At 40.7% G+C, this 22,301-nt stretch overlaps 3 protein-coding genes across 3 annotated transcripts; 1 reads left to right on the plus strand and 2 right to left on the minus strand.

Annotated features, from left to right (window-relative positions):
- Positions 1 to 216: 216 nt before the first annotated feature.
- On the minus strand, positions 217 to 4,157 carry cacul1 (CDK2 associated cullin domain 1). The gene is made up of 8 exons (XM_044215334.1): positions 3,700 to 4,157; positions 3,366 to 3,492; positions 3,087 to 3,189; positions 2,901 to 2,996; positions 2,636 to 2,738; positions 2,268 to 2,357; positions 1,913 to 2,051; positions 217 to 1,801 (listed from the first exon to the last, which is right to left on the minus strand). Exons 1-8 carry the CDS (start codon positions 4,013 to 4,015, stop codon positions 1,762 to 1,764), a joined length of 1,014 nt encoding a protein of 337 aa, XP_044071269.1. The 5' UTR covers positions 4,016 to 4,157; the 3' UTR covers positions 217 to 1,761.
- Positions 4,158 to 4,654: 497 nt separating this feature from the next.
- Positions 4,655 to 11,175, minus strand: sirt1 (sirtuin 1). Its single transcript, XM_044215333.1, has 9 exons — positions 10,727 to 11,175; positions 10,105 to 10,227; positions 9,683 to 9,918; positions 9,407 to 9,559; positions 8,819 to 8,966; positions 8,644 to 8,723; positions 7,082 to 7,265; positions 6,438 to 6,959; positions 4,655 to 6,173 (listed from the first exon to the last, which is right to left on the minus strand). The coding sequence occupies exons 1-9, from the start codon at positions 11,070 to 11,072 to the stop codon at positions 5,884 to 5,886; spliced, it is 2,082 nt and encodes a 693-aa protein (XP_044071268.1). The 5' UTR covers positions 11,073 to 11,175; the 3' UTR covers positions 4,655 to 5,883.
- A 139-nt stretch (positions 11,176 to 11,314) lies between these two features.
- dnajc12 (DnaJ (Hsp40) homolog, subfamily C, member 12) lies at positions 11,315 to 17,575 on the plus strand. The gene is made up of 5 exons (XM_044215335.1): positions 11,315 to 11,945; positions 12,695 to 12,773; positions 13,101 to 13,240; positions 13,339 to 13,483; positions 15,019 to 17,575. Exons 1-5 carry the CDS (start codon positions 11,868 to 11,870, stop codon positions 15,099 to 15,101), a joined length of 525 nt encoding a protein of 174 aa, XP_044071270.1. The 5' UTR covers positions 11,315 to 11,867; the 3' UTR covers positions 15,102 to 17,575.
- The last annotated feature ends 4,726 nt before the right edge of the window (positions 17,576 to 22,301 follow it).

Consider the following 22,301-nt stretch of genomic DNA (forward strand, 5'->3'; position numbering starts at 1 on the left):
ACCAGTGGTCTGTCAGAGAACTCCATCCTACAGAATTAGAAGCCCCTTGTTGAGCCTCTCTCGCACACACACACACTAATGTTAACACAGCAGATCAAAGCACTGATGTGTGCATACTGTAAAAAAATGCAGGTGGTAAAACATCTAGGCAGTAGTGTGTGACTGGATTCAAGGATTTTATTGGTTTGGGGGAAAAAAAGATTTCTTTGCAACAGATTTCTGAAACAGCATTTGAGCCAAGTGGAATTTTATTCACAGTTGTTTTAACATGGATATTTTTTTGCAGAACGGTAGAGAAAAAGTGATATAATCTCAGCAAGTTGACATAGTACATCCAGTGTGTGGCATCTGCAATGACTCTGATTTTCTTCTACTTCATTGGATTTATTATAATGCCTTTAAATCTTAAACATTGAAAAAAAATCATCTCTATATCCCATGATTAATGAAATTAGTTTATTTGAAAGCCAATGAGAACCATTTCCAAGACCCACAGACAGAAATGAAAAGCAAGCCTGAGCATCTATTTACACTTAAAACAGTGTAAGACCTTGTATGAAATACTTCTTTTCAATTGAATCATTTAACAAAAATGCATCTTTGACAAAAGCTAATACATACTGACCACTATGCAAAAACACAAAAAACATTTGCATCATAAACAGGCTTATACATGATAGGAACATTTAATGCACGAGTACGCCAGACTCAGGCCAAACAATATTTGCATATCATTAATTTTGTAAAATCCATCAGGCATCAGGTTCGATATATTTACAGTTGGGACGATTTAGGTAAGTTGTCAAACAAACTGAAGTGAAATTAGAAAAGTTGTCTAAGCTGTCTGACAAACAGTGCGATGTCTTACATGGCAATCCCTGCCAATCCTACATGCAAGGCTAAAACAGACAAGTGACATTTAAAGTAAGAATTTGACTCGAGCCTAACAAACAAACGGGTCAACCAATGCTCAAAACTTGTTAGTATAAAAAAAATTAAATGGCTCAGTGACTCAGACAGCATACAACATTAACTCAGCTCAAATCCAATGCATTATATATAAAGAAAAGAAAAAAAAAACACAAGTACTGCAAATCCTCTTTGGCGTAACAGGAAAATACAATCCGGTTTACCAACACAGTAAAGGCAACATGAAGAAGAGATCAACGACTTAGTTCCCCTTGTTCTCATTTCTTTCCACACTCATTTGTGTTGAGTGAAGCCACTGGGCTACAGACACAGTGGGTGAAACCGTGGGATTTGTAGTATCATCACATGGATAGTATTATTAGCAGCAATAGAAAGTCTTGATTAGCCCGGTCTATCAAAAAAAGACACTTCAATGTTAAAGGTTAGGAATGAAATACCCATCATCAGCCTATCCCTCGCTAGGATATCCGATCAGAACACACACCACTGAAGGCACTCTTCAAATGAGGAGAACGTAAGGAAAACCATCTCAGCGCACAGAGCAGCATCCCACGAATACGGAAGCTGGATGCATCATAATCACAGAGGAAAGCACCATAATGGAAGTCTGTGTGCTTTTTTTTTTTTTTTAGTGCAGTGAGATTAAGCTTCTGCTCAGCAACTCAACATCGTGTTCTCTTTGTTGTTCACAGTGTTTTGTGACCTTGAGTCGACAGAGATGAAACTGACACATTGTCAACATTGTACCCAGTGCAGTAAGCCAACTTGTGATAAAGATGCGGGAGGCACAGTAATAGTTCTGCAACAAGTCTAGTGACGGCGGCTCTGCTATCAGGAGTCATCGCTGGCCCGTTTGCGAGACTGGTCGCCTCTGGGAAACAAAAAACACACCACATCAGTGACTTAAAGTGAAGTGCACACCCAAAAGCTGTGTTTATATTCACACTGCGACCATCTGAGACTGCAGCCTCAGAAAACTGACCGTGGGAATCCGTTCATGGAGAGCTCCATCTGTAACTTCTGGTCACGAGCGGCGTAGTCGGGCAGCAGAGACTCCACAGCAGGAGGGTTGATTTGGGGAATAAACCCAGAGAAGAGAGCCGGGGCTGACTGGGCCAAATCTGAAAGAGGGAACCACAAATCTATGAAACAGAAGAACATGTGTAGTGCAGCTTATTCTGAATGCTGGTGGAGAAATAAACTAATATGTCTGTTTTGTTTGCTGTAGTTGAGGCAAAAAGATTACATTAGCTTGCAGCAGAGACGCACGGAAATGCAATAATACACACAAGATCTTTCTGGCAGCAGAACAGGCAAGGACAATGAAAATAGCACACCTGGTCGGAGGCTGTAGAGGCCTTTAACCACACTGGCCATTGTAGATGGCTGCACTTGAAAGGGCATGGAATGAGCTTTGATGAGAAGAGCTGAACAAGAAAAAAATAAATAAGTATTTAAGAAGTAATTTGTGTTAGCAAGGAATCAAGTCTTCTGTAGGTGCAGCTTCCACGTCCCGAATCACAAATCCTGTGCTTTCCAGGATGACAGACAGCAGCACAATTAGCTGAGTTGCCCTGGATTTGGGCAAAGGAAGGTTTTTTTCTTAACCAAGTGTAGGTGACAACTTTTGTTACACATTCACAATTACAACAATTTTCAAATGTCATGACAGCCATCAGGGCTTCAAATGAAGCAATACACTCACGCATCAGTGTGTTCACATGTTTTTCTGCAACGTGATCAGCAAACAGCTTCATCAGATCCTCTCTTAGGTCTCTGTTCAGTTTTGACTCGATGTAGAACTTGTTCTGAAAACATTTATACGAAAGTGAATACATATACACCCCAGCACACGGCTATGCTTGGTTTCAAGGAATGTGCTAGAAATTTCACTTAATATGTAGACCAAGTTCTACATTGTCTTTAAAACAGATATTTAACGAAAAAAGACTTATGAAAAATATTCCTACCAAGTACATAAATACAGGAACTATACATTGAAGAGAAGCCGTGTATTGTGTCAGCGCAACGTTGAAGTTCTCAATGAAGATCTCAGGCGGGCTGGCCTGGAAACCAATAATAAAAGTGTTTTTTTTAATTTTATAGTTTCTGTATGCGCCGTATATAATTTTTTCTTTGTATTTGTATTTCCTTACTTGTAGATGGGAGGAAACCTGTTGCAGATGACTTGTTATTTTTAATGTCAAATCATTGTAGAGCAGCTCAGAGTGCTGCTGACAAACACACTTGTAGACGTAACTAGGAAAACAAAGCAGAAGAGAAACTCAGACCAGTACAGAACCACAGTATTTCAGATTAACTAAGATTACCAGTGAAGCATATGGAAACTTTATGGGGGCTCCTCAGTGCAACAGAAATCACATACTGTAGATCAATCTGGCTCAGCTCAGGTGTGTTTTTCAACATCACGTTACCTGTATATCTGTGCATAAGAAACAGAGATGTGGTCTGTGGGATTTTGAATCAACAAACGGTCGATTGCCTTCTCCAGGTTTGGCCAGTGGTTTTTTCGGTAGTCTTCTACAGCCATTGCATTCAGAACTAAGTGAAAAGAGGAGACCTGGTTAGGTTTCAATGATCTGTTATCAGGCCCTTGATTCTGGTCAAAACCATTAGGCCTAACAGACTGTCGGTCTGCTGCCAAGAGCACCAGTCTTCACACATTAGTAATATTGCAGCAGGCCGAGCTGCTGAGTGACTACAGGATACAGGCCCTGCTGTCACGGTGTCTGCTTTAAGAGAACTTACGGAACTTGGAAGTAGAATCGAGGGTGAATTTTCCCTCGACAGCGACTGGCGGAGCCGTGCAGTCAGTCTCGCTGACTTCGCTGCTCTCACTGCCTGAATCCGAGTCCATGAACTTTGACCCCCCGGTGCTGCCTGACCACACTTTTGCTCGTCGAGTCAAAGGTTCTCCTCCCGGCACCGGTAGACACACGGGCTGCGGGACCGACAACTGGCTTGTCAGATACGTGCGGACTTTACTACTGCTGCTCGCACAATAGTTGTGGTTATGGTCGTCTTTTATGTCCAAACTATCATCTTCCATGGCCTCCATTTTCATAACCGGTCCAAGCCTGGCGTCACTAGATAAACATTTCGGATAACAAATAAGGATAAAGACAGAAACTGTCAAACATCTTTGGTGGTGTCCATCTCGGTTTTGCTGTTAGTAACTCTTATTTTACGACACGTCGTATCACCGGAAAGCTGAGGGGAAACAGGGAAATGTAGTTTTAAAGACTTTGGCTAAACAAAGTCCCTAGGCTTTGTTTATGTAAACCTTATTCAGCTGGACCGTGTACAACTGTTTAAAGAGTAAATATTAATGAACCAACTGTTAATAGACTCACTAGCTTGATATTTCAGCTAAATTAAAGGTAGAAACCTCATATTACTGTAATACGCATGCGCAAAATAGGACCGCTTAGCGACAGTATTCCAAAATCCGTCCCCTTTTAACGTTAAATCAGTACAAACTGTACTGTATTTCTGTTATAAAGACACTTTTCTTCAGAATATAACAATGTTGAAGTGTGACTCGTCTCTCACAGAAACCCTCTCACTCTAGTTACACACTCTGTAAAGCGGAATGAGGAACAGGGTGAGTTCAGCGGCGCTAGGTGGCGCACTACTCGCGTCTGCACCATCAAATTGAAGATGGCAAAAGTGTGTATGAAATAACAGAAATGAGTGGTCAGTGTTGGTTTTTTTTTTTTGGTTTTTTTACTGAGAACCCCAGAAGAAATAACAACTAATATGATGTAAAAAAAAATCTTATTTCTTAAACAGTAAACAAAACATTACCTTGTAAATGGTATGTGAATTATGTTGGTGTAGACATTTATCCGTTACATTGGCTCAAATATGTCTATCTACCAACACTTAATCTTTACAGGCACCAGACTCCTCTGTATAATAAAAGAAATTGCTTTATATTCTATGAAAAGTGACATGGGCAACAAAACCTGTTTTATATATAGGGAAAAAAGTGCCATTTGTCAATGTAAATTCACTGAATATATTCCTAAGACTTAATATTACAACTTAGTATAACTTTGTACAGATAAAAACTATCATCTACTCTTTGATGAGTATGTCTCACATCGAAGTATAAAAATATGAGGCTTGACCGTAAAAAGTAGCTGCCACATGTCAGAAGGAACACCTTGTCAATTGTTGTATTTTTTCCAAGATTGAAATGACAGGTTAAACATACAAAGCTTATGACAACGTAGGAGCGTGTTGATAAAGTGTTCTTTGGTCTAAAATTAAAGAGTACTGTTTTTCTAGCATTTACCCCCATGAAAGGGCAGAGCTGAGTTTTTTATATTGCAAGTTAGACAGTGTGTTCAAGTAAACCATCTGAAGACATATGTATGTGTCTGAAACTCATAGTACCCACTATTTAGCAGGCAGTAGGCTTACATATTTACGTTTCCCAATGGTAACATGAACCAACTCTAAAACACATCATTAGACCACAGCTGACATGACACTATGGACCGAGACATTTGATGTCTTTGCTTAAAATGACTGCAATTAAGGAATTAAAGCTTAATCTAGTGTTGCATTCATGGTACGCTGCAGTAGATGAGAGCTTCAGCTGCATTTCTGAAAATGTGAATGCAAAATGAGAGAAGCACATGGAAAGACATCCTAAAAAAGAAAAAACAACTACTGCATTCTATTTAGTAAGTAGTATACAGTATGAGGTTTCAGACACAATGCATGTGACCAAACTGGGCATAGAAAGAAAAAAAGAAAAACAAGGAAAAAAATACTTCCTGCATATTCACACAAAGTTGTCACGCAATTTCATCTTTATGAAAAATAATAGTAAGGTTGATGAGTCAAAAATATACGAAACATATATATATATATATATATAAAAAAAGACAATTAGTGCTTTGTCGACTGGGTACTTTACATTTAAAGGTGTGTGGTGCTCTGAGTCTTTTCAGAAGTATTGTCTGTCTGCACACTCGATGTGGCTTCATTGGCTAAAGTGTGTTGTATTGTGTCTCTGAGGCATGTCTCTTCATCCGCTGCTAGCGTGCCGGCTTCCTCCGGCTCGCTGTCTTCTTCTACCCCATCTGCACTGCATTCAGACTCATCACTGTCACTCCCACAGGAGCTCGACGTCTCATCTTCAGAGTCAGAGTAAACCTCCGCCCCATGGAAGATATAGTGATTTGGTGCTTGAAACAGGTACTGGCCTGCTGTGGGAAACAATACAAACAAGTTACAGTGCAGAAATCAATATCTGGAGAAATGCTATCATTGTATATCTATGTGCTATCTACTCTATGTCTTTGGCATTTATAATTATTTGGATTAGCAAGTATTTGCATGTATGAGGGGAAAAAAAACAATATTGTTGAGCGTTGATTAAACGCACCTATGTCTCACTTTCAAATATATCAAAATATATTTGTTAATTATAGTAAACAGTGTTGTTCTCTCTACCATGGTCTAAAGCTTACTCTCAAGGCGTTTGCTGATTGGACTTCTGTTGATTCGACTCATCCAGCATCGTCTACGAAATTCAAGGTTGGAGGTTTGGCTCTTTACTTCAGAGGCCTCCTCTTTTGGTGTATCTTCTGCTGATAACTCTGAAGGCTCAGCCGTCTCTTCACTGGGACACTGAGCATTTGGACAAGGCTCTGGAGGTGTAACATTATTACCAGCAGTCTCTGTGACATTCGGACTTTCTGTCTCCTCTGAAGGCTTAGTTACTGAGTCTGTACTGTGCTGCTTCTCCTGAATTGCATCGCTGGAAGCAGGCAAGGCCTCGCTTGGTGGCTGTTCTGGTAACCGAGGGGGTTTCTCTGTGATCTCAGTGAGTTTTACAGTGTTGTAGCAGAGCTGCTCAAAATCTCCACCCAAGCGATGACAGAGCTCGTTGACAATGACATCACAGTCCCCAAGTAGCTCCACATCAAAGTTGAGGTGAGGCAGCTGCTCCCTATTGATCAGGACCTGAGGCACTTCATGAGGAATGGAGTCTGGATGGGATGAAGAGAAAAACGGTTACGTATTGTATGTTTGGATTTACTACAAGCACAACCGAAACATATTGCATGCATCTTACAGAAAACAAAAATCCATTTATCTGAATAAAACATACTTGGGATGAGGGCAACTGGTCGGACTTTAAGTGAAGAGCCAATGACAATCAAGAGGTCCACCTCATCTTTATCCTGCTTCATAGCTCTGTGGAACATTTCTGGAAGATTCTCTCCAAAGAAGACAATGTCAGGTTTCATGATTGCCAGGGGAATATCTGGACACCGTGGACAATGAGGGACAACCTACAGGACGAATTTATATTATTAGCATTATAACAAAATGTTGTGTTAAAGGAATGCCATGCCAAATTTTATCTTTATTTTGATAGGGGTTTCATGTCTATAATATCCACAATACTAGCCAATGTCCTCAAAGTAGGCAGCTATACCACCCTGATTTACTCCCACAATCGACTGACAGTCGTACATTGATGGATGGTGCAAAATCTTTGGGGAATGATGCCTGGGGGTATTCACTACAGTCAGTTTGTGCTGGAGCTGAAAACCACATGTCACATTTTAAAACATGTTCATGACATATAAAAAAACACCCAAATTACAAAAGAAATAAGGAAATTAAATAAAAGAACACACATTTTCCTTCGTACACCTGGTGGTATCTAGTTAAGCAAATAGTTTTGGTGCTGAATGAAAAGGATTTCAAGTATCTGCTGCTGCAACTACCACTGCAAACCCAATACAAGGGAGGTACGGTAAATGACATTTCAAAAAGTTTCTTATTTTTAATTTAGATGAACGAACTTGCTACAAGCATTATTTACATTATGTTAATGAGAATGGACAGACTGCTTGAAACACCTTTTCACTATAATTAATACAACACGACCACTACGATCTCAAAATTGACTGTAGAGTTAATGAAACTGGTTAATGCTTCCAGTCACAATGTTTTAACTGCAGCATGTCTGGACAATACTGATGACACTAATATAGATTTACAATATGTTGTAGTTGCATGAAAAACAATAAAGCACTACAAACACTACTGAAGTGATTCCCAAATGTTTTCTGTCACGCCCTTAAATGAGCATCAATTTCCTTTTTTTGCCATCAAAAGTCTGTCCATCTTGAACTTTGCACGTCTATTTGAAGTCAAAAAAATCTTGGCATCCTAAATCTTGACAACCTTGCTAGCATCAGAGCATTGTTGTTGTTTTTTTTTTTAATAATTCTTAAAATTCATAAAAAAGAGATTTTGACTTCTCTGAGCAGGAAAATTACAGGTGGAGCTCATAACAATGGCTCCCTTCCAGCAAATAATGCAAACCAATGCAAATTAAAAATGTGTTTGCTGTGAAAAGGGTCAATTCATCTTTAGTTTTACTCCAAATTACTCCTCCTGGTCATATTTGCCCCACCCCTGGAATGACTCTGTACCGCTCCAGCTTTGGCACCAGTGCTAACACCAAGTTTCATACACAAGATCTCATAAACACAGCAAATGTACACAGATTAGCTTCTTGGGCCCTGCAAGATTCTTCACTGGAAGTTGCTTGTTAAAGTTGTTGATAAAAATCTCTTCACAGTGTCTTGTGATAATGCGGTATCCAATAGCGCATATAAATATGTTATCTTGGATCAGTTTGTAATGGATAAATACCTGGTTAAAGATGTCTTCCCTTATAGCCTCACAATCCTCTTTGTGTTTACAGACGAGACAGGATGCAGTTGCAAACGACCCTGAAATAAAAGTTAGTAATGACCTTTCATCATCACCATGGACAGAACTATATAAAAAAAATAAGCAAGATCCATCTATTGGCTGTATCACTTACCATGACACTGGATAATCCGCTGGACTCCAGCCACTTGTTCTAATGTATCAATGTTTTGTGTGTAATTGCGCAGCAGCTTCCTCTGCTTATCCAGCATAGATATGAATTTGTGACAGGGTGAAGGCTGGAACTGACCAGGGTAGATCTCCTATAACACAGAGAATGCATTCAGCACTTGTGGACTAAATCTAAAGCTTGCTATAGGCATGCATATCACCCAGTTTTATGCCAGATTCAAGTTAAACAAGATTCCTCTTAAAAACACATCGTAAACACCAAATATGTTTTCTACACACAAGGGTCTTGTGTACCATATATACTACAGACTTATTTGTTCATAGACCTTCTTCATGCAAAGGGCATATGTCTCATCTATGTGCTCAAGGGTAAACACTGTATCTCTGTATCTATGCATGATATTATCTCTGTAGCACCTTGCAAAGGTTTATGCGAGCATGTTTAGTTTTGAATACATATGTTTATTATCTTATCACATCATACACCAGACACCAGGACCTTAGTTGGTGTTTTTGATGTATTGTTATCAACTTTGATTTGCACAAAAGCAAGTGGACACAATGAACAAACCTTAGCAAACTTGAAAAAGGGTCTTGGGTCCCGTCTGAAGTATTCAATGTCAAACATAGCTTGAGGGTCTGGAAGATCGGGAAAATCTACAGCAAGCCGTGCATAAATTCCATCTCTGGAACGAAAGTCTGGTATTCCACATGAAACTGACACCTAAAAAAAAAAAAAAAGCATACAAGCATTCTGACTTAATAGCATGAACACTGGTAATATGTCTTCACTCAAACACGTGGTAACTCAAATAGTACAACTGTATAATACTCTGTAAATGCATACCCCAGCACCAGTCAACACAAGGATCCTTTTACTTTCATGGAGTAGCCTGACCACATCTTCTAAGGTGTTGATATCCTTCCGCTTCTTTCTTTTTGGAGGTTCTGAGATGTTGATGATGATCTGCCACAATGTCATGTCATCTAAATCTGGTGGGAGTACAGTCTCAGGCAGCAAATCCCTCAGAATGGTCCTTGGATCGGTCTCTCTGATGTGTTGCTGGATGAAACTGTAGGAACCTGTCCAAGAATACAACATCTCAGCATGGGTTGTATTCCAAAATGTATATGCTGTGTCACTGCGTGCAATTATAACGTAGTTTAAACAATTTCCTACTTACTTAATACATAATATCAGAGGAGTAGCTAAGAAAAGCTGCTCCAGGCAAGGTTTTTGCCAAATGCTACTCAAATGCACTTAGTTACCTATTTGCGGTTGAGGAGTCCAGTCGCTGGAGCTTGCATGTGAGGATCTGTCATCTTCGTCATTCATGTGGTCCGGTGTGACAGCCAGACCGTTGGAGGGGAGATCGTCATGTCTAAGAAAATCTGAGCACAGAAAATTTTGGAAAATTAACAAATAAAACTAGAGATAAGTGGCGTCTATCTCTAATAACCACTACGATCAGTTACAATCAATACCCATGTCAACAACGTCAGTGTGGTAACTTTAACATTAACTTAAGTGAATGTTAGTGGGAAAGAGATGTAACGTTAACCCGGCTAACAAATGCTAAGTTGCTATCAAAGTTTATGTTTAACTTTGTGCCGTGGGAGAATGAAGTTAAATCCCCACAAGATGTAGGACAGGCAGTTTTCTCTTTCCTTCATAGCGTTAACTAAAGAAAAGTTAAAGCTGCCGTCTTGCGAAGCACACACCTCTCAACACCCACACGTCTTTACTGTGTTTACCGTTAGCTAACTAACGTTAACTTATCTTCGCTTTCAAACTCGCCGGCTAAGTTGGTAAAACAAGCACTTTAACTGTATGTCGCGTAACATTAGCTAACTACTTAAAGCTTTGTTAAATGTCCGTCTCATTTCATACCAGCACCCTCCTCAGTTGTCCCAAGTACAGCGCTATCGTCTAGTTTCACAACTGGTTTGTGCGGCTCGGAGACCAGCAACCCCAGTCCATTGTTGTCTCCGCCTTGCGCCGCTGGGGCCTGCTCTACCGCCATCACCGGCTTTGCTTCCTTCTCCGCTGGCTGCGCACAATTCCCCGCCGCCTCCCAGCTCTCCGTAGCCCCAGAGACGCATGAGAATTTATCTGCTTTTGCGACTTTGAAACCGTAGTTAGTCACCGGACTGATTTTCGATCTTTTCGCGGCAGGTTCTTCCATGTCGGAGGCGCCTGAAAAGGCCGTTCCGAGACTGTTCTCTCCGTCCGCCATCTTCAGCCCGCAGAGCCGCTGAGCAGATCCTTCCTCTCGGACAGCTGGCTCATTTGCATAGCGCACGTGACTCCTTCTCCACCAGTAGTCGCGGCTGGAACGTCCCCTTTTTACGTGGGTGACATAAAACCATAACAAAATATTGCTGCCTTCAAACACTGTCAGGTGAATTTTGAGCAAAGGTACGCGCTAATTAAGGGCCGCACAAAGTTGTGAGTAAAACGCAGAAGTTACACTTTTCGATAATAGCATGTGAGCCATGCCAATCAATATCTTTTATAACATTTGTATTACATGTGGACGTTGAAGTTTTATTTACAACCTCAATTACATGCCTCCTGCAAATTTATCATTTTCATTTTGCCTCATACGCTACATGATATGTAGCCCAGTCATCACAGTTTATCACAGAGTAATTTAATTTGTTTTCTAATTACTTAAGGCTACCTTTGCCTTTATTTTATGCTCGAAATTTCGACTAGAGTGGGAGCTTTAGTAAGACACTTGAATGCAGCACACGTCATATGATGAAAAGGGACCACTGAATTTCCCCCATAACTCAGGAGAGATCTCCCTTGACAATGTTAACCATTTGACAGTCTCGCCATTGATTACCCAAAGCTAGCTGAAAAAATAACAAAGAGATCAACTTTGAGAATAGTGTCAGTGAGTGACCCGCAGCAGCGAGGGGGAGCCCATCAACGACCCTTGAACCGACAGCTGTTATCCAGGAGGATTGCAGATATTCAAGCGGCTCCGTTACAAGAAACCATACACATTTCATAACAGTTTTTTATGGAGGCTGTTTTGAACTGCAAACCAGAGGACTTGGAGGATTACTACGGGTTATTAGGATGTGATGAATTGTCGTCGGTAAGTTCTGGCCAGTGTGTTTAAGGATCGGCCTATTTGCTGGGTGACATAATGATTGTTTAGATCTACAAAACCAAAACATCAGTGCTTCAGAAGTGGAAGGTAACATAAAATGCTGGATGTACGCCAACGATCAGCAACCTGTAAGTTGTACAACCAAAAGATTCATGAATTATATATCCTCCAGTGGTTAGTCTGAACCAACAGATACCTGTTGATGCTTCAGCAAAAGATGTCAGAGTCGTGCGTCATCCAGTGTCTGTGTTGGTTGCGTCACAGTATTTGTACTTAATAATTAATTCTTCAACATGTCTACATGTATAACTAAGTGTAATACACGCTAAGCAGAATAACCTATGTTCATGTCGCTAACAGTACAAAGTCTGACAACAGTAACATTAAAAATGTATACATTGTCAAAGCAACAATAAGAACAATATTTGTGTCACACCAGCAGTAAGCTAATGCATGTTAAGGCCTCAAAATAAACTGATCAGTATGAATTTCAAGATAGCATAAAATAGACCAGGTTCAGAAAATCACTGTTATATTTCCCTTACATACTGTATGTAAGACTGATTTGTTTTGTGGCCTCTTAGTCACACAGAAATGTGTGTAAATTTGAAAGTGTTTTACCACAGTGAATAATGTCCTTTAAAAATACAATAAGTGACTGATTCCTAAATTTCAAATATTTAGATTGGCAAAAGTAGACCTACATTATATTTATTTAATCTTTTGCCTTGCAGACTGAACAGATTCTCAACGAATACAAGATCCGAGCCTTGGCATGTCACCCAGACAAACACCTAGACAACCCAAGAGCCGGTAAATATGTGGACCATTGCTGTGACACAAGTGTATATTTAACAGGAACTTTCAAATGCTGACAAATATAAAGAATGTATCATAAAACATTTTCTATAGCCAGAAGTGTGATTTTATTTTCACTACCTTTTTTGAATGATTTTTTGATTTTCTTACTTGTGTACCCACAAACAGTTAATGCCTCTTTCTGATGTTGTGACTTCAAAGCAAATTATGTTAATGGAGAGCTGCTTACAAGTGCATGCAAAGAAGAGGGTATTTACTTCTCCTAATTCGGTAAGCATAATGTTCCATCTTAGACCCTGCTATTTTCTTTCTTTCTGACAGTGGCAGATTTCCAAAAGTTGCAGGAAGCCAAAGAGGTTTTATGCAATGAAACCAAAAGAAAAAACTATGACCTCTGGAAAAGAAGTGGAGTTACTATTCCATTTCATGACTGGCAAGCCTTGAATGACTCTGTAAAAACTGTATGTAATGTCTTTACTTTTGTATTGACTTTTCAAAATACGGTGTAATCTGTGTAACTTAGAAAGCCTGGTGATATATATTGGTCATCTGTTTGCAGTCAATGCACTGGGTTGTGAGAAAAAAGACGGAACCGATGTTGGAGGCCTCAAAAGCAGAAATCCCTGACACTTCCCAAGCAGAGGACCTTCATTCTGAGCAAGAAGCACCAAAGATCCCTTCATATGATGCCATGCCATCCTCAAGTAAGCAAATTTCAAAATGTTCTCAAAGTAATGGAAAATATGGAGACCCAATTTCTTTTAATTGTTGCTTCTGAAGTGCAAAACACAACATCTAAAATAAAATAAAAAATATGAGCATGGAAGTGGCCAATTAGGGCATAGAAATCCTGGTTTTTAACAGTGCCTCTAGCATCCTTATTGCTGTAGGATTCAAAAATTCACTGCCTTCTATATTCAGTGACAGTATTTCATGGGCAGAAAAAGACATTCTAACATTTGCTAACTTGTTTGACAATGGAGCACTTGAGGTACCCAGCTCACAATTCTACAGATTTTTGCAATTAAGAAGCTTTATTCTGTCGACCCAGCAAACTCTGGAGGAACCAAAGTCCTCTGTAATAGAAAAAAACTTGTCCTCTGCCAATACTGAGGTGCTGTACGGGGAATTTTTGGTGTTTGGGGGTAGACTTGCCTGTGGAGTGACCCCATGCCATGTATTGCTTGTGGAGTGTCCCCACTGTTTGCAGACTTGTTAATATTCATTTACTTTTGTAATTATTTTTGTCTGTAGCTGCGCCCCTGGCATTGTTTTGTTTTTATTTTTGTTTTGTTTTTTTTGTCCTGTTTGTCTTGCCCTGCCCTGTCTGAGGGTATCCCACATACATATAAAAAGCGTACACATAGTACTGATTCTCACTCCGTGTGGGAGGGTTTGGGAGAGGGCGCGGTCCTCACAGCGACCCAGCCCCACCTCTGTCGGAGAGAACACCTTTGCAAATCCAGGGGTGGGTGGTAATGTACTGTATCACACTATATTGTGTCTCTTGCACAGTTCAAAAAATAAAAACTACTATATACAAAAAATAAATAAAAATTCACTGGCTATGCAGAACTGGTGCCTCTTCCATTCACATAGGTAGGCTATGTTTCTGCCCTAAGGTCACACCAGAAAAAGCAGTCCCTACTGGATGGCTAGGAGGGAACACCAAGCAGAAACCACATGCAAAAATGACAATTATACAATGCTGCATTTCCATAGTGTCAGGAAATCGCCTGCAACTCTAGATGTAACCAGCTCACTATGACTACTTTTTTTCTTTTGACCAACCCTCCCTTGATAAAGCTGATTCACCAACAAAATGCACTATAAGGTTGCCTGTGTAGACAAATGTGCAAAGTTCGAAGTCAGTCGAAACCTTGGTGACAAGCAGGATAATGTGGGCCTGGTGAGGCCATTTAGCCATTGAATAACAACCATTTATGAAGTCTTAAGTCTTTTATTAAAATGTTATTAAATGAGCCTCTAGCTGGGCTGTTGTGGTAAAAATCCCAGTCATGACTTCATGAGAGGTTCGTCACTAGTATATTATTATTGTTAAGCAAATACTTGTTATATAATGTGTATTACACTCTAAAATGTTAATTTTGTATTTCCTCAGCAGGTCTGAACTATTTCTTTTCCATTCATTATTTGCTATGTACCACCAAGGAGCATGTATTGTTTACACAGTATTAAATCCGATAAAATTAACGGACTTTTTATCATCACTGTTTAGGTGATTACTGCCATCGACGTTTCCGTTGGGCTGCTGACTCGCCATCTAGTCTGCTGCAGAGGTTTAGAAATTATGAAATATAAATATATCAACAGTTTAATTTTGTTGAAATGTTTGTGTTTTGTGCCTTGTTGTTGTCCTTCTTCAGTTGGGAATCTGTTAACTGTGGTGTCAATGTTGTGAATTGTGAATATGTTCTGGCTGTAACTCCACTAAACTTCTCGCAGAAACTGGAAATCGTGAGCTCTGAATGTTTCTGTTGCAAGTGTGAAATACTTTGTCAAACAAACATCAGACACATTAGATTATGTGAATCATTTAATTTGTTATTAGTCTTGCTCATTTGTTAATTATGTTCACTACCACACAATGGAGAAATGATCTGAAACTGGAGTTAATGCTGTAATGTGTATTTGTGTTGTTGTCAAGTTCATAATGTTGGAAACATAAAAGTGAAACTTGCTTATGTGTCTTATTTAATGTCTTCAACGTCAATGTCTTCTAATTGGAAACAGAACATTCAATTTGCCACTGTTGTGCATTTGCGTGGCATCATTACACCTACAGTGATTTTTGCTTTAAATAGAGTACCAGTGACTTCCATTTTTGCTTGAGTGGGGTGGGATTTTATCAGAAGTAATTCAAAACATCTAACCAAAAGAGAGGCACAAAATTAGATTTTGTTTACATTTGTGGAAACAAATGATTTCCCTTATTTTCAATGTAACTTGAGTTATTTTGAGTTTAGGAATGCATGTTATTTGGCTACTACCATCATGTTGATATTATAACTGTAAAGGTCTTTCAAAAAATCAAACAAGTGTAGGTAGATTATAAATGAGTGAAAATGTTTCACCCCGCTGGCAGATGACATGTCAAACTTTTTCTATAATTAAAATGTATTTAACAAGGCATATGAAGTAGAGGCTGGGTTCCAAATGTTAAGTGTATGCAGGTGTCAGGAAGTGATTGATGACTGGAGTTATCTCTATAGATCTCAGAGCAAACGTGGAAGTAGTATCACCTCCTGGGGAGGAAGGAATAGCAACCAGGAAGGAATCAGGTCCTGCAGTATGTCCACAAAGCGTTCAAAGAACGATGTGAACAGTCTGTGAGAAAATGGCTAACTCGTATGCTAAGTTTCTTTAGTTCCTGTAGTGAACAACACATCACAAAATTCATTAGAGAATTTTATCAATTGCAGTCTTGAGAGGTTGGACCTTTTCCACCTTGATATCCCTTCACTCGCCAACCTAAGCTACAAAATAATTAGAGCTGGAATTGTTATTAGTGTCTGTATCAGATATTTCATAATAAGGAAAATGATCATCATTTTGAGTATATACCTTCTCCATATTAGCTGTAATGTAAATGGTCTTAAATGCATAAAGGTTAGCTCCATACTTTAAATATTACTCAGGCTGTTATCTTCAGTCATCCATGTCTTCAAATATTAATTACAAGATAAGGACTGGATAAGGTAAGATAAGGGCCGGATCAAAAACGGTAAACAAAGAAGAGGGCAAATACAAGAACAGAAAATGTAAAAACAAGCTGTAATGATAAAAAAGTAGATTAGATCTGAATATTAATCATGGACAACTGATATATTTTATCACCTAACCTATCTTATCTGCATTCGAAGGTTAAACTCCAGCTCAGCTTATTAATGAATAACTCTGCAGTACTCTGTCTAACCCTTCAGCCTAGAAATGAATTATGAAGATAGGAATAAATTGAAATAAATCTGTACCCAATATAAACTGACATTAATCTGTGTTCACTATAATTACAATGGCAATATTTGTAGCAGTGCACTTATTTTTTTAAACTTCAACAGCATTTGTATGATTCCTCGCTGTCCTACAGTGCTTATACTGTAGTGCTTAACAGACACCTCCCATATCCAAGAGGCCTGCTTACTTAGTAAATGGACCTCTGAGGAACCTTTTGTTTTCAGAGTGAGCAAGGCCTGAGGAAGAAGAGGAACCCTGAAGAATTAGCAGAAAAATGTCCTTACATTATTTAAACTACAAATTCTAACTACTTATTACAATAAGAATAATGCATCATATTATAAAGGGATCATATAATCGGATGTTATGTTGCCGATCCAAATTAAATGAACTTTAGAAAATGTAATATGCTACATCAGCTCTCAGCACTGCAGCCGCAACGTTTCGTCACTAGATGCCGCTGTGCGTGCTCAGATGACGTCACGTTTGCAGAAGCTAAAAGCCCGATGAGTGCAGCAGTCTCTCGCCGGGTGCGGTGGCGCGCGCCTGTAATCCAAGCTACCGGGAGGCTGAGGCTGGCGGATCGTTTGAGCTCAGGAGCTCTGAGCTGCAGCGGACTATGCCGATCGGGTGTCCGCACTAAGTTCGGTATCGATATGGTGCTCCTAGGGGAGCCCGGGACCACCAGGTCGTCTAAGGAGGTGCACCGGCCCAGGTCGGAAACGGAGCAGGTCAAAGCCCCCGTGCCGCTCAGTAGTGGGATCGCGCCTGTGAATAGACGCTGTAGTGCAGCCTGAGTAATACAGCGGGACCCAGTCTTTTTACACTCCTACTGCTGTTCAGCCCACCGCTGTGACGACACACACGCTCAACAACTGTGTCTTTACACCTTACCACTGCTGCTTTGTTTTCTTGTTGCCCTGAAAAACCTTCACAAACCACTTGCGTTTGTTTGTCCTACAGCGCCTCCACCTGGAGGAGAGCAGCAATGACCATCAATCACAGCAGGCAATGCAGCGCCACAGATACAGGAAGCTCACAGGGGTTTCTTTCACTGGTTGAATTTAGTTGACCGGGAGAAGAAATTCCTCCAGGAATGATAATCAGACACACAGAACATCAGGACTGCAAACATTTAACACTGTCTCTCTGTCTTTTTTCTGTCTTGCCTTTAAGGTTGGAACAGCCCTCCTGTTAACAACAATTCACAGCCTATGCAGAACTGGTACCTCTTCCATTCACATAGTTAGGCTATGTTTCTGCCCTGAGGTCACACCAGAAAGGCTCGTGATACTCAGAGGAGCACCAGAGGGTGACTAGAGGAAAGACCTGTGCCTCTGCTGTGACATCAGGGCAGTTGAATATAAAAAATCTCATATTAAAAAGGACTGTGTGCCAACCTCCTTTTTTGCAAAGTGTTGTGTTTTGCACTTCGAGGCAACCACTTTAAAGCTCTGAAGTTCATGGATTGAACAGAAAAGCTGACTGTTTGTCCATTTCTCATTTGCATACTGTATGTCACATATTTATTGTACTGAATGATCATCTTCTGCTGTAGCTGTGGTTCCAAACTGGTCTGTGGGACCCTGCTGTTAGTTTTCATTCTTTTCATCTAGTTTTCAGCATCAGTCCAGAGGCCCACAGGTGTTTTCTCTTTTAGTTAACCGGGTTTGCAGAAAAAGCAGTCCCTACTGGATGGCTAGGAGGAAACACCAAGCAGAAACCACATGCAAAAATGACAATTATACAATGCTGCATTTCCATAGTGTCAGGAAATCGCCTGCAACTCTAGATGTAACCAGCTCACTATGACTGCTTTTTTTCTTTTGACCAACCCTCCCTTGATAAAGCTGATTCACCAACAAAATGCACTATAAGGTTGCCTGTGTAGACAAATGTGCAAAGTTCGAAGTCAGTCGAAACCTTGGTGACAAGCAGGATAATGTGGGCCTGGTGAGGCCATTTAGCCATTGAATAACAACCATTTATGAAGTCTTAAGTCTTTTATTAAAATGTTATTAAATGAGCCTCTAGCTGGGCTGTTGTGGTAAAAATCCCAGTCATGACTTCATGAGAGGTTTGTCACTAGTATATTATTATTGTTAAGCAAATACTTGTTATATAATGTGTATTACACTCTAAAATGTTAACATTGCTTACTGTTTTGTCAAGTTTGAAACATACTGACATTTAGTAGCTTCTATCAAGCCTGTTTAGAGTCTTATTGCTAAATCCTTGGTATAGTTCAATCACTAATAATGCGTCATATTATAAAGGGATCATATAATCGGATGTTATGTTGCCGATCCAAATTAAATGAACTTTAGAAAATGTAATATGCTACATCAGCTCTCAGCACTGCAGCCGCAACGTTTCGTCGCTAGATGCCGCTGTGCGTGCTCCGATGACGTCACGTTTGCAGAAGCTAAAAGCCCGATGAGTGCAGCAGTCTCTCGCCGGGTGCGGTGGCGCGCGCCTGTAATCCAAGCTACCGGGAGGCTGAGGCTGGCGGATCGTTTGAGCTCAGGAGCTCTGAGCTGCAGCGGACTATGCCGATCGGGTGTCCGCACTAAGTTCGGTATCGATATGGTGCTCCTAGGGGAGCCCGGGACCACCAGGTCGTCTAAGGAGGGGTGCACCGGCCCAGGTCGGAAACGGAGCAGGTCAAAGCCCCCGTGCCGCTCAGTAGTGGGATCGCGCCTGTGAATAGACGCTGTAGTGCAGCCTGAGTAATACAGCGGGACCCAGTCTTTTTACACTCCTACTGCTGTTCAGCCCACCGCTGTGACGACACACACGCTCAACAACTGTGTCTTTACACCTTACCACTGCTGCTTTGTTTTCTTGTTGCCCTGAAAAACCTTCACAAACCACTTGCGTTTGTTTGTCCTACAGCGCCTCCACCTGGAGGAGAGCAGCAATGACCATCAATCACAGCAGGCAATGCAGCGCCACAGATACAGGAAGCTCACAGGGGTTTCTTTCACTGGTTGAATTTAGTTGACCGGGAGAAGAAATTCCTCCAGGAATGATAATCAGACACACAGAACATCAGGACTGCAAACATTTAACACTGTCTCTCTGTCTTTTTTCTGTCTTGCCTTTAAGGTTGGAACAGCCCTCCTGTTAACAACAATTCACAGCCTATGCAGAACTGGTACCTCTTCCATTCACATAGTTAGGCTATGTTTCTGCCCTGAGGTCACACCAGAAAGGCTCGTGATACTCAGAGGAGCACCAGAGGGTGACTAGAGGAAAGACCTGTGCCTCTGCTGTGACATCAGGGCAGTTGAATATAAAAAATCTCATATTAAAAAGGACTGTGTGCCAACCTCCTTTTTTGCAAAGTGTTGTGTTTTGCACTTCGAGGCAACCACTTTAAAGCTCTGAAGTTCATGGATTGAACAGAAAAGCTGACTGTTTGTCCATTTCTCATTTGCATACTGTATGTCACATATTTATTGTACTGAATGATCATCTTCTGCTGTAGCTGTGGTTCCAAACTGGTCTGTGGGACACTGCTGTTAGTTTTCATTCTTTTCATCTAGTTTTCAGCATCAGTCCAGAGGCCCACAGGTGTTTTCTCTTTTAGTTAACCGGGTTTGCAGAAAAAGCAGTCCCTACTGGATGGCTAGGAGGAAACACCAAGCAGAAACCACATGCAAAATGACAATTATACAATGCTGCATTTCCATAGTGTCAGGAAATCGCCTGCAACTCTAGATGTAACCAGCTCACTATGACTGCTTTTTTCTTTTGACCAACCCTCCCTTGATAAAGCTGATTCACCAACAAAATGCACTATAAGGTTGCCTGTGTAGACAAATGTGCAAAGTTCGAAGTCAGTCGAAACCTTGGTGACAAGCAGGATAATGTGGGCCTGGTGAGGCCATTTAGCCATTGAATAACAACCATTTATGAAGTCTTAAGTCTTTTATTAAAATGTTATTAAATGAGCCTCTAGCTGGGCTGTTGTGGTAAAAATCCCAGTCATGACTTCATGAGAGGTTTGTCACTAGTATATTATTATTGTTAAGCAAATACTTGTTATATAATGTGTATTACACTCTAAAATGTTAACATTGCTTACTGTTTTGTCAAGTTTGAAACATACTGACATTTAGTAGCTTCTATCAAGCCTGTTTAGAGTCTTATTGCTAAATCCTTGGTATAGTTCAATCACTAATAATGCGTCATATTATAAAGGGATCATATAATCGGATGTTATGTTGCCGATCCAAATTAAATGAACTTTAGAAAATGTAATATGCTACATCAGCTCTCAGCACTGCAGCCGCAACGTTTCGTCGCTAGATGCCGCTGTGCGTGCTCCGATGACGTCACGTTTGCAGAAGCTAAAAGCCCGATGAGTGCAGCAGTCTCTCGCCGGGTGCGGTGGCGCGCGCCTGTAATCCAAGCTACCGGGAGGCTGAGGCTGGCGGATCGTTTGAGCTCAGGAGCTCTGAGCTGCAGCGGACTATGCCGATCGGGTGTCCGCACTAAGTTCGGTATCGATATGGTGCTCCTAGGGGAGCCCGGGACCACCAGGTCGTCTAAGGAGGGGTGCACCGGCCCAGGTCGGAAACGGAGCAGGTCAAAGCCCCCGTGCCGCTCAGTAGTGGGATCGCGCCTGTGAATAGACGCTGTAGTGCAGCCTGAGTAATACAGCGGGACCCAGTCTTTTTACACTCCTACTGCTGTTCAGCCCACCGCTGTGACGACACACACGCTCAACAACTGTGTCTTTACACCTTACCACTGCTGCTTTGTTTTCTTGTTGCCCTGAAAACCTTCACAAACCACTTGCGTTTGTTTGTCCTACAGCGCCTCCACCTGGAGGAGAGCAGCAATGACCATCAATCACAGCAGGCAATGCAGCGCCACAGATACAGGAAGCTCACAGGGGTTTCTTTCACTGGTTGAATTTAGTTGACCGGGAGAAGAAATTCCTCCGTACTCTTTATAATATTATTTACAGAGACCCAACAAATCCCACCATGAGCAAGCATTTGGCAACAGTGGCAAGGAAAAACTTCCTTTAAGAGGCAGAAACCTTGGACAGAACCAGACTCAATGGTGGGGGGCCATCCACCGCTGCCGTGTTAGGTTTGGAGAGAGAGAGAGAGAGGTCTGGAGAGAGTCGGATAATAATGAAATACAATATTTGTTAAAAAGTAACAAATGCATGCAATAGTTTGTCGGCATCATTTTGATTCAGGATGGGCCTGATTTTTGCAATGTTGCATAGGTGACAGAAGGCAGTCCTTGAAGTTTGTTTCATGTGGGAGTTAAAGGATAAATCCTGATCAAAGATAACTCTGAGGTTCCTTAAGGTGGTGCTGGAGGCCAGGGCAATGCCATCTAGAGCAACTAGTAATAATAGCACAGTGTAAAAATACTCTGTTACAAGAAAAAGCTCTGCAATCAAAATATCACTTAAGTAAAAGTACATACGTATTAGCAGAAAAATGTCCTTAAAGTATCAAAAGTAAAACTACAAATTCCAACTACTTATAATAATAATGCATCATATTATAAAGGGATCAT

Source organism: Siniperca chuatsi, linkage group LG11 (genome assembly GCF_020085105.1).
Source record: "Siniperca chuatsi isolate FFG_IHB_CAS linkage group LG11, ASM2008510v1, whole genome shotgun sequence".
NCBI classification, from domain to species: Eukaryota; Metazoa; Chordata; class Actinopteri; order Centrarchiformes; family Sinipercidae; genus Siniperca; species Siniperca chuatsi.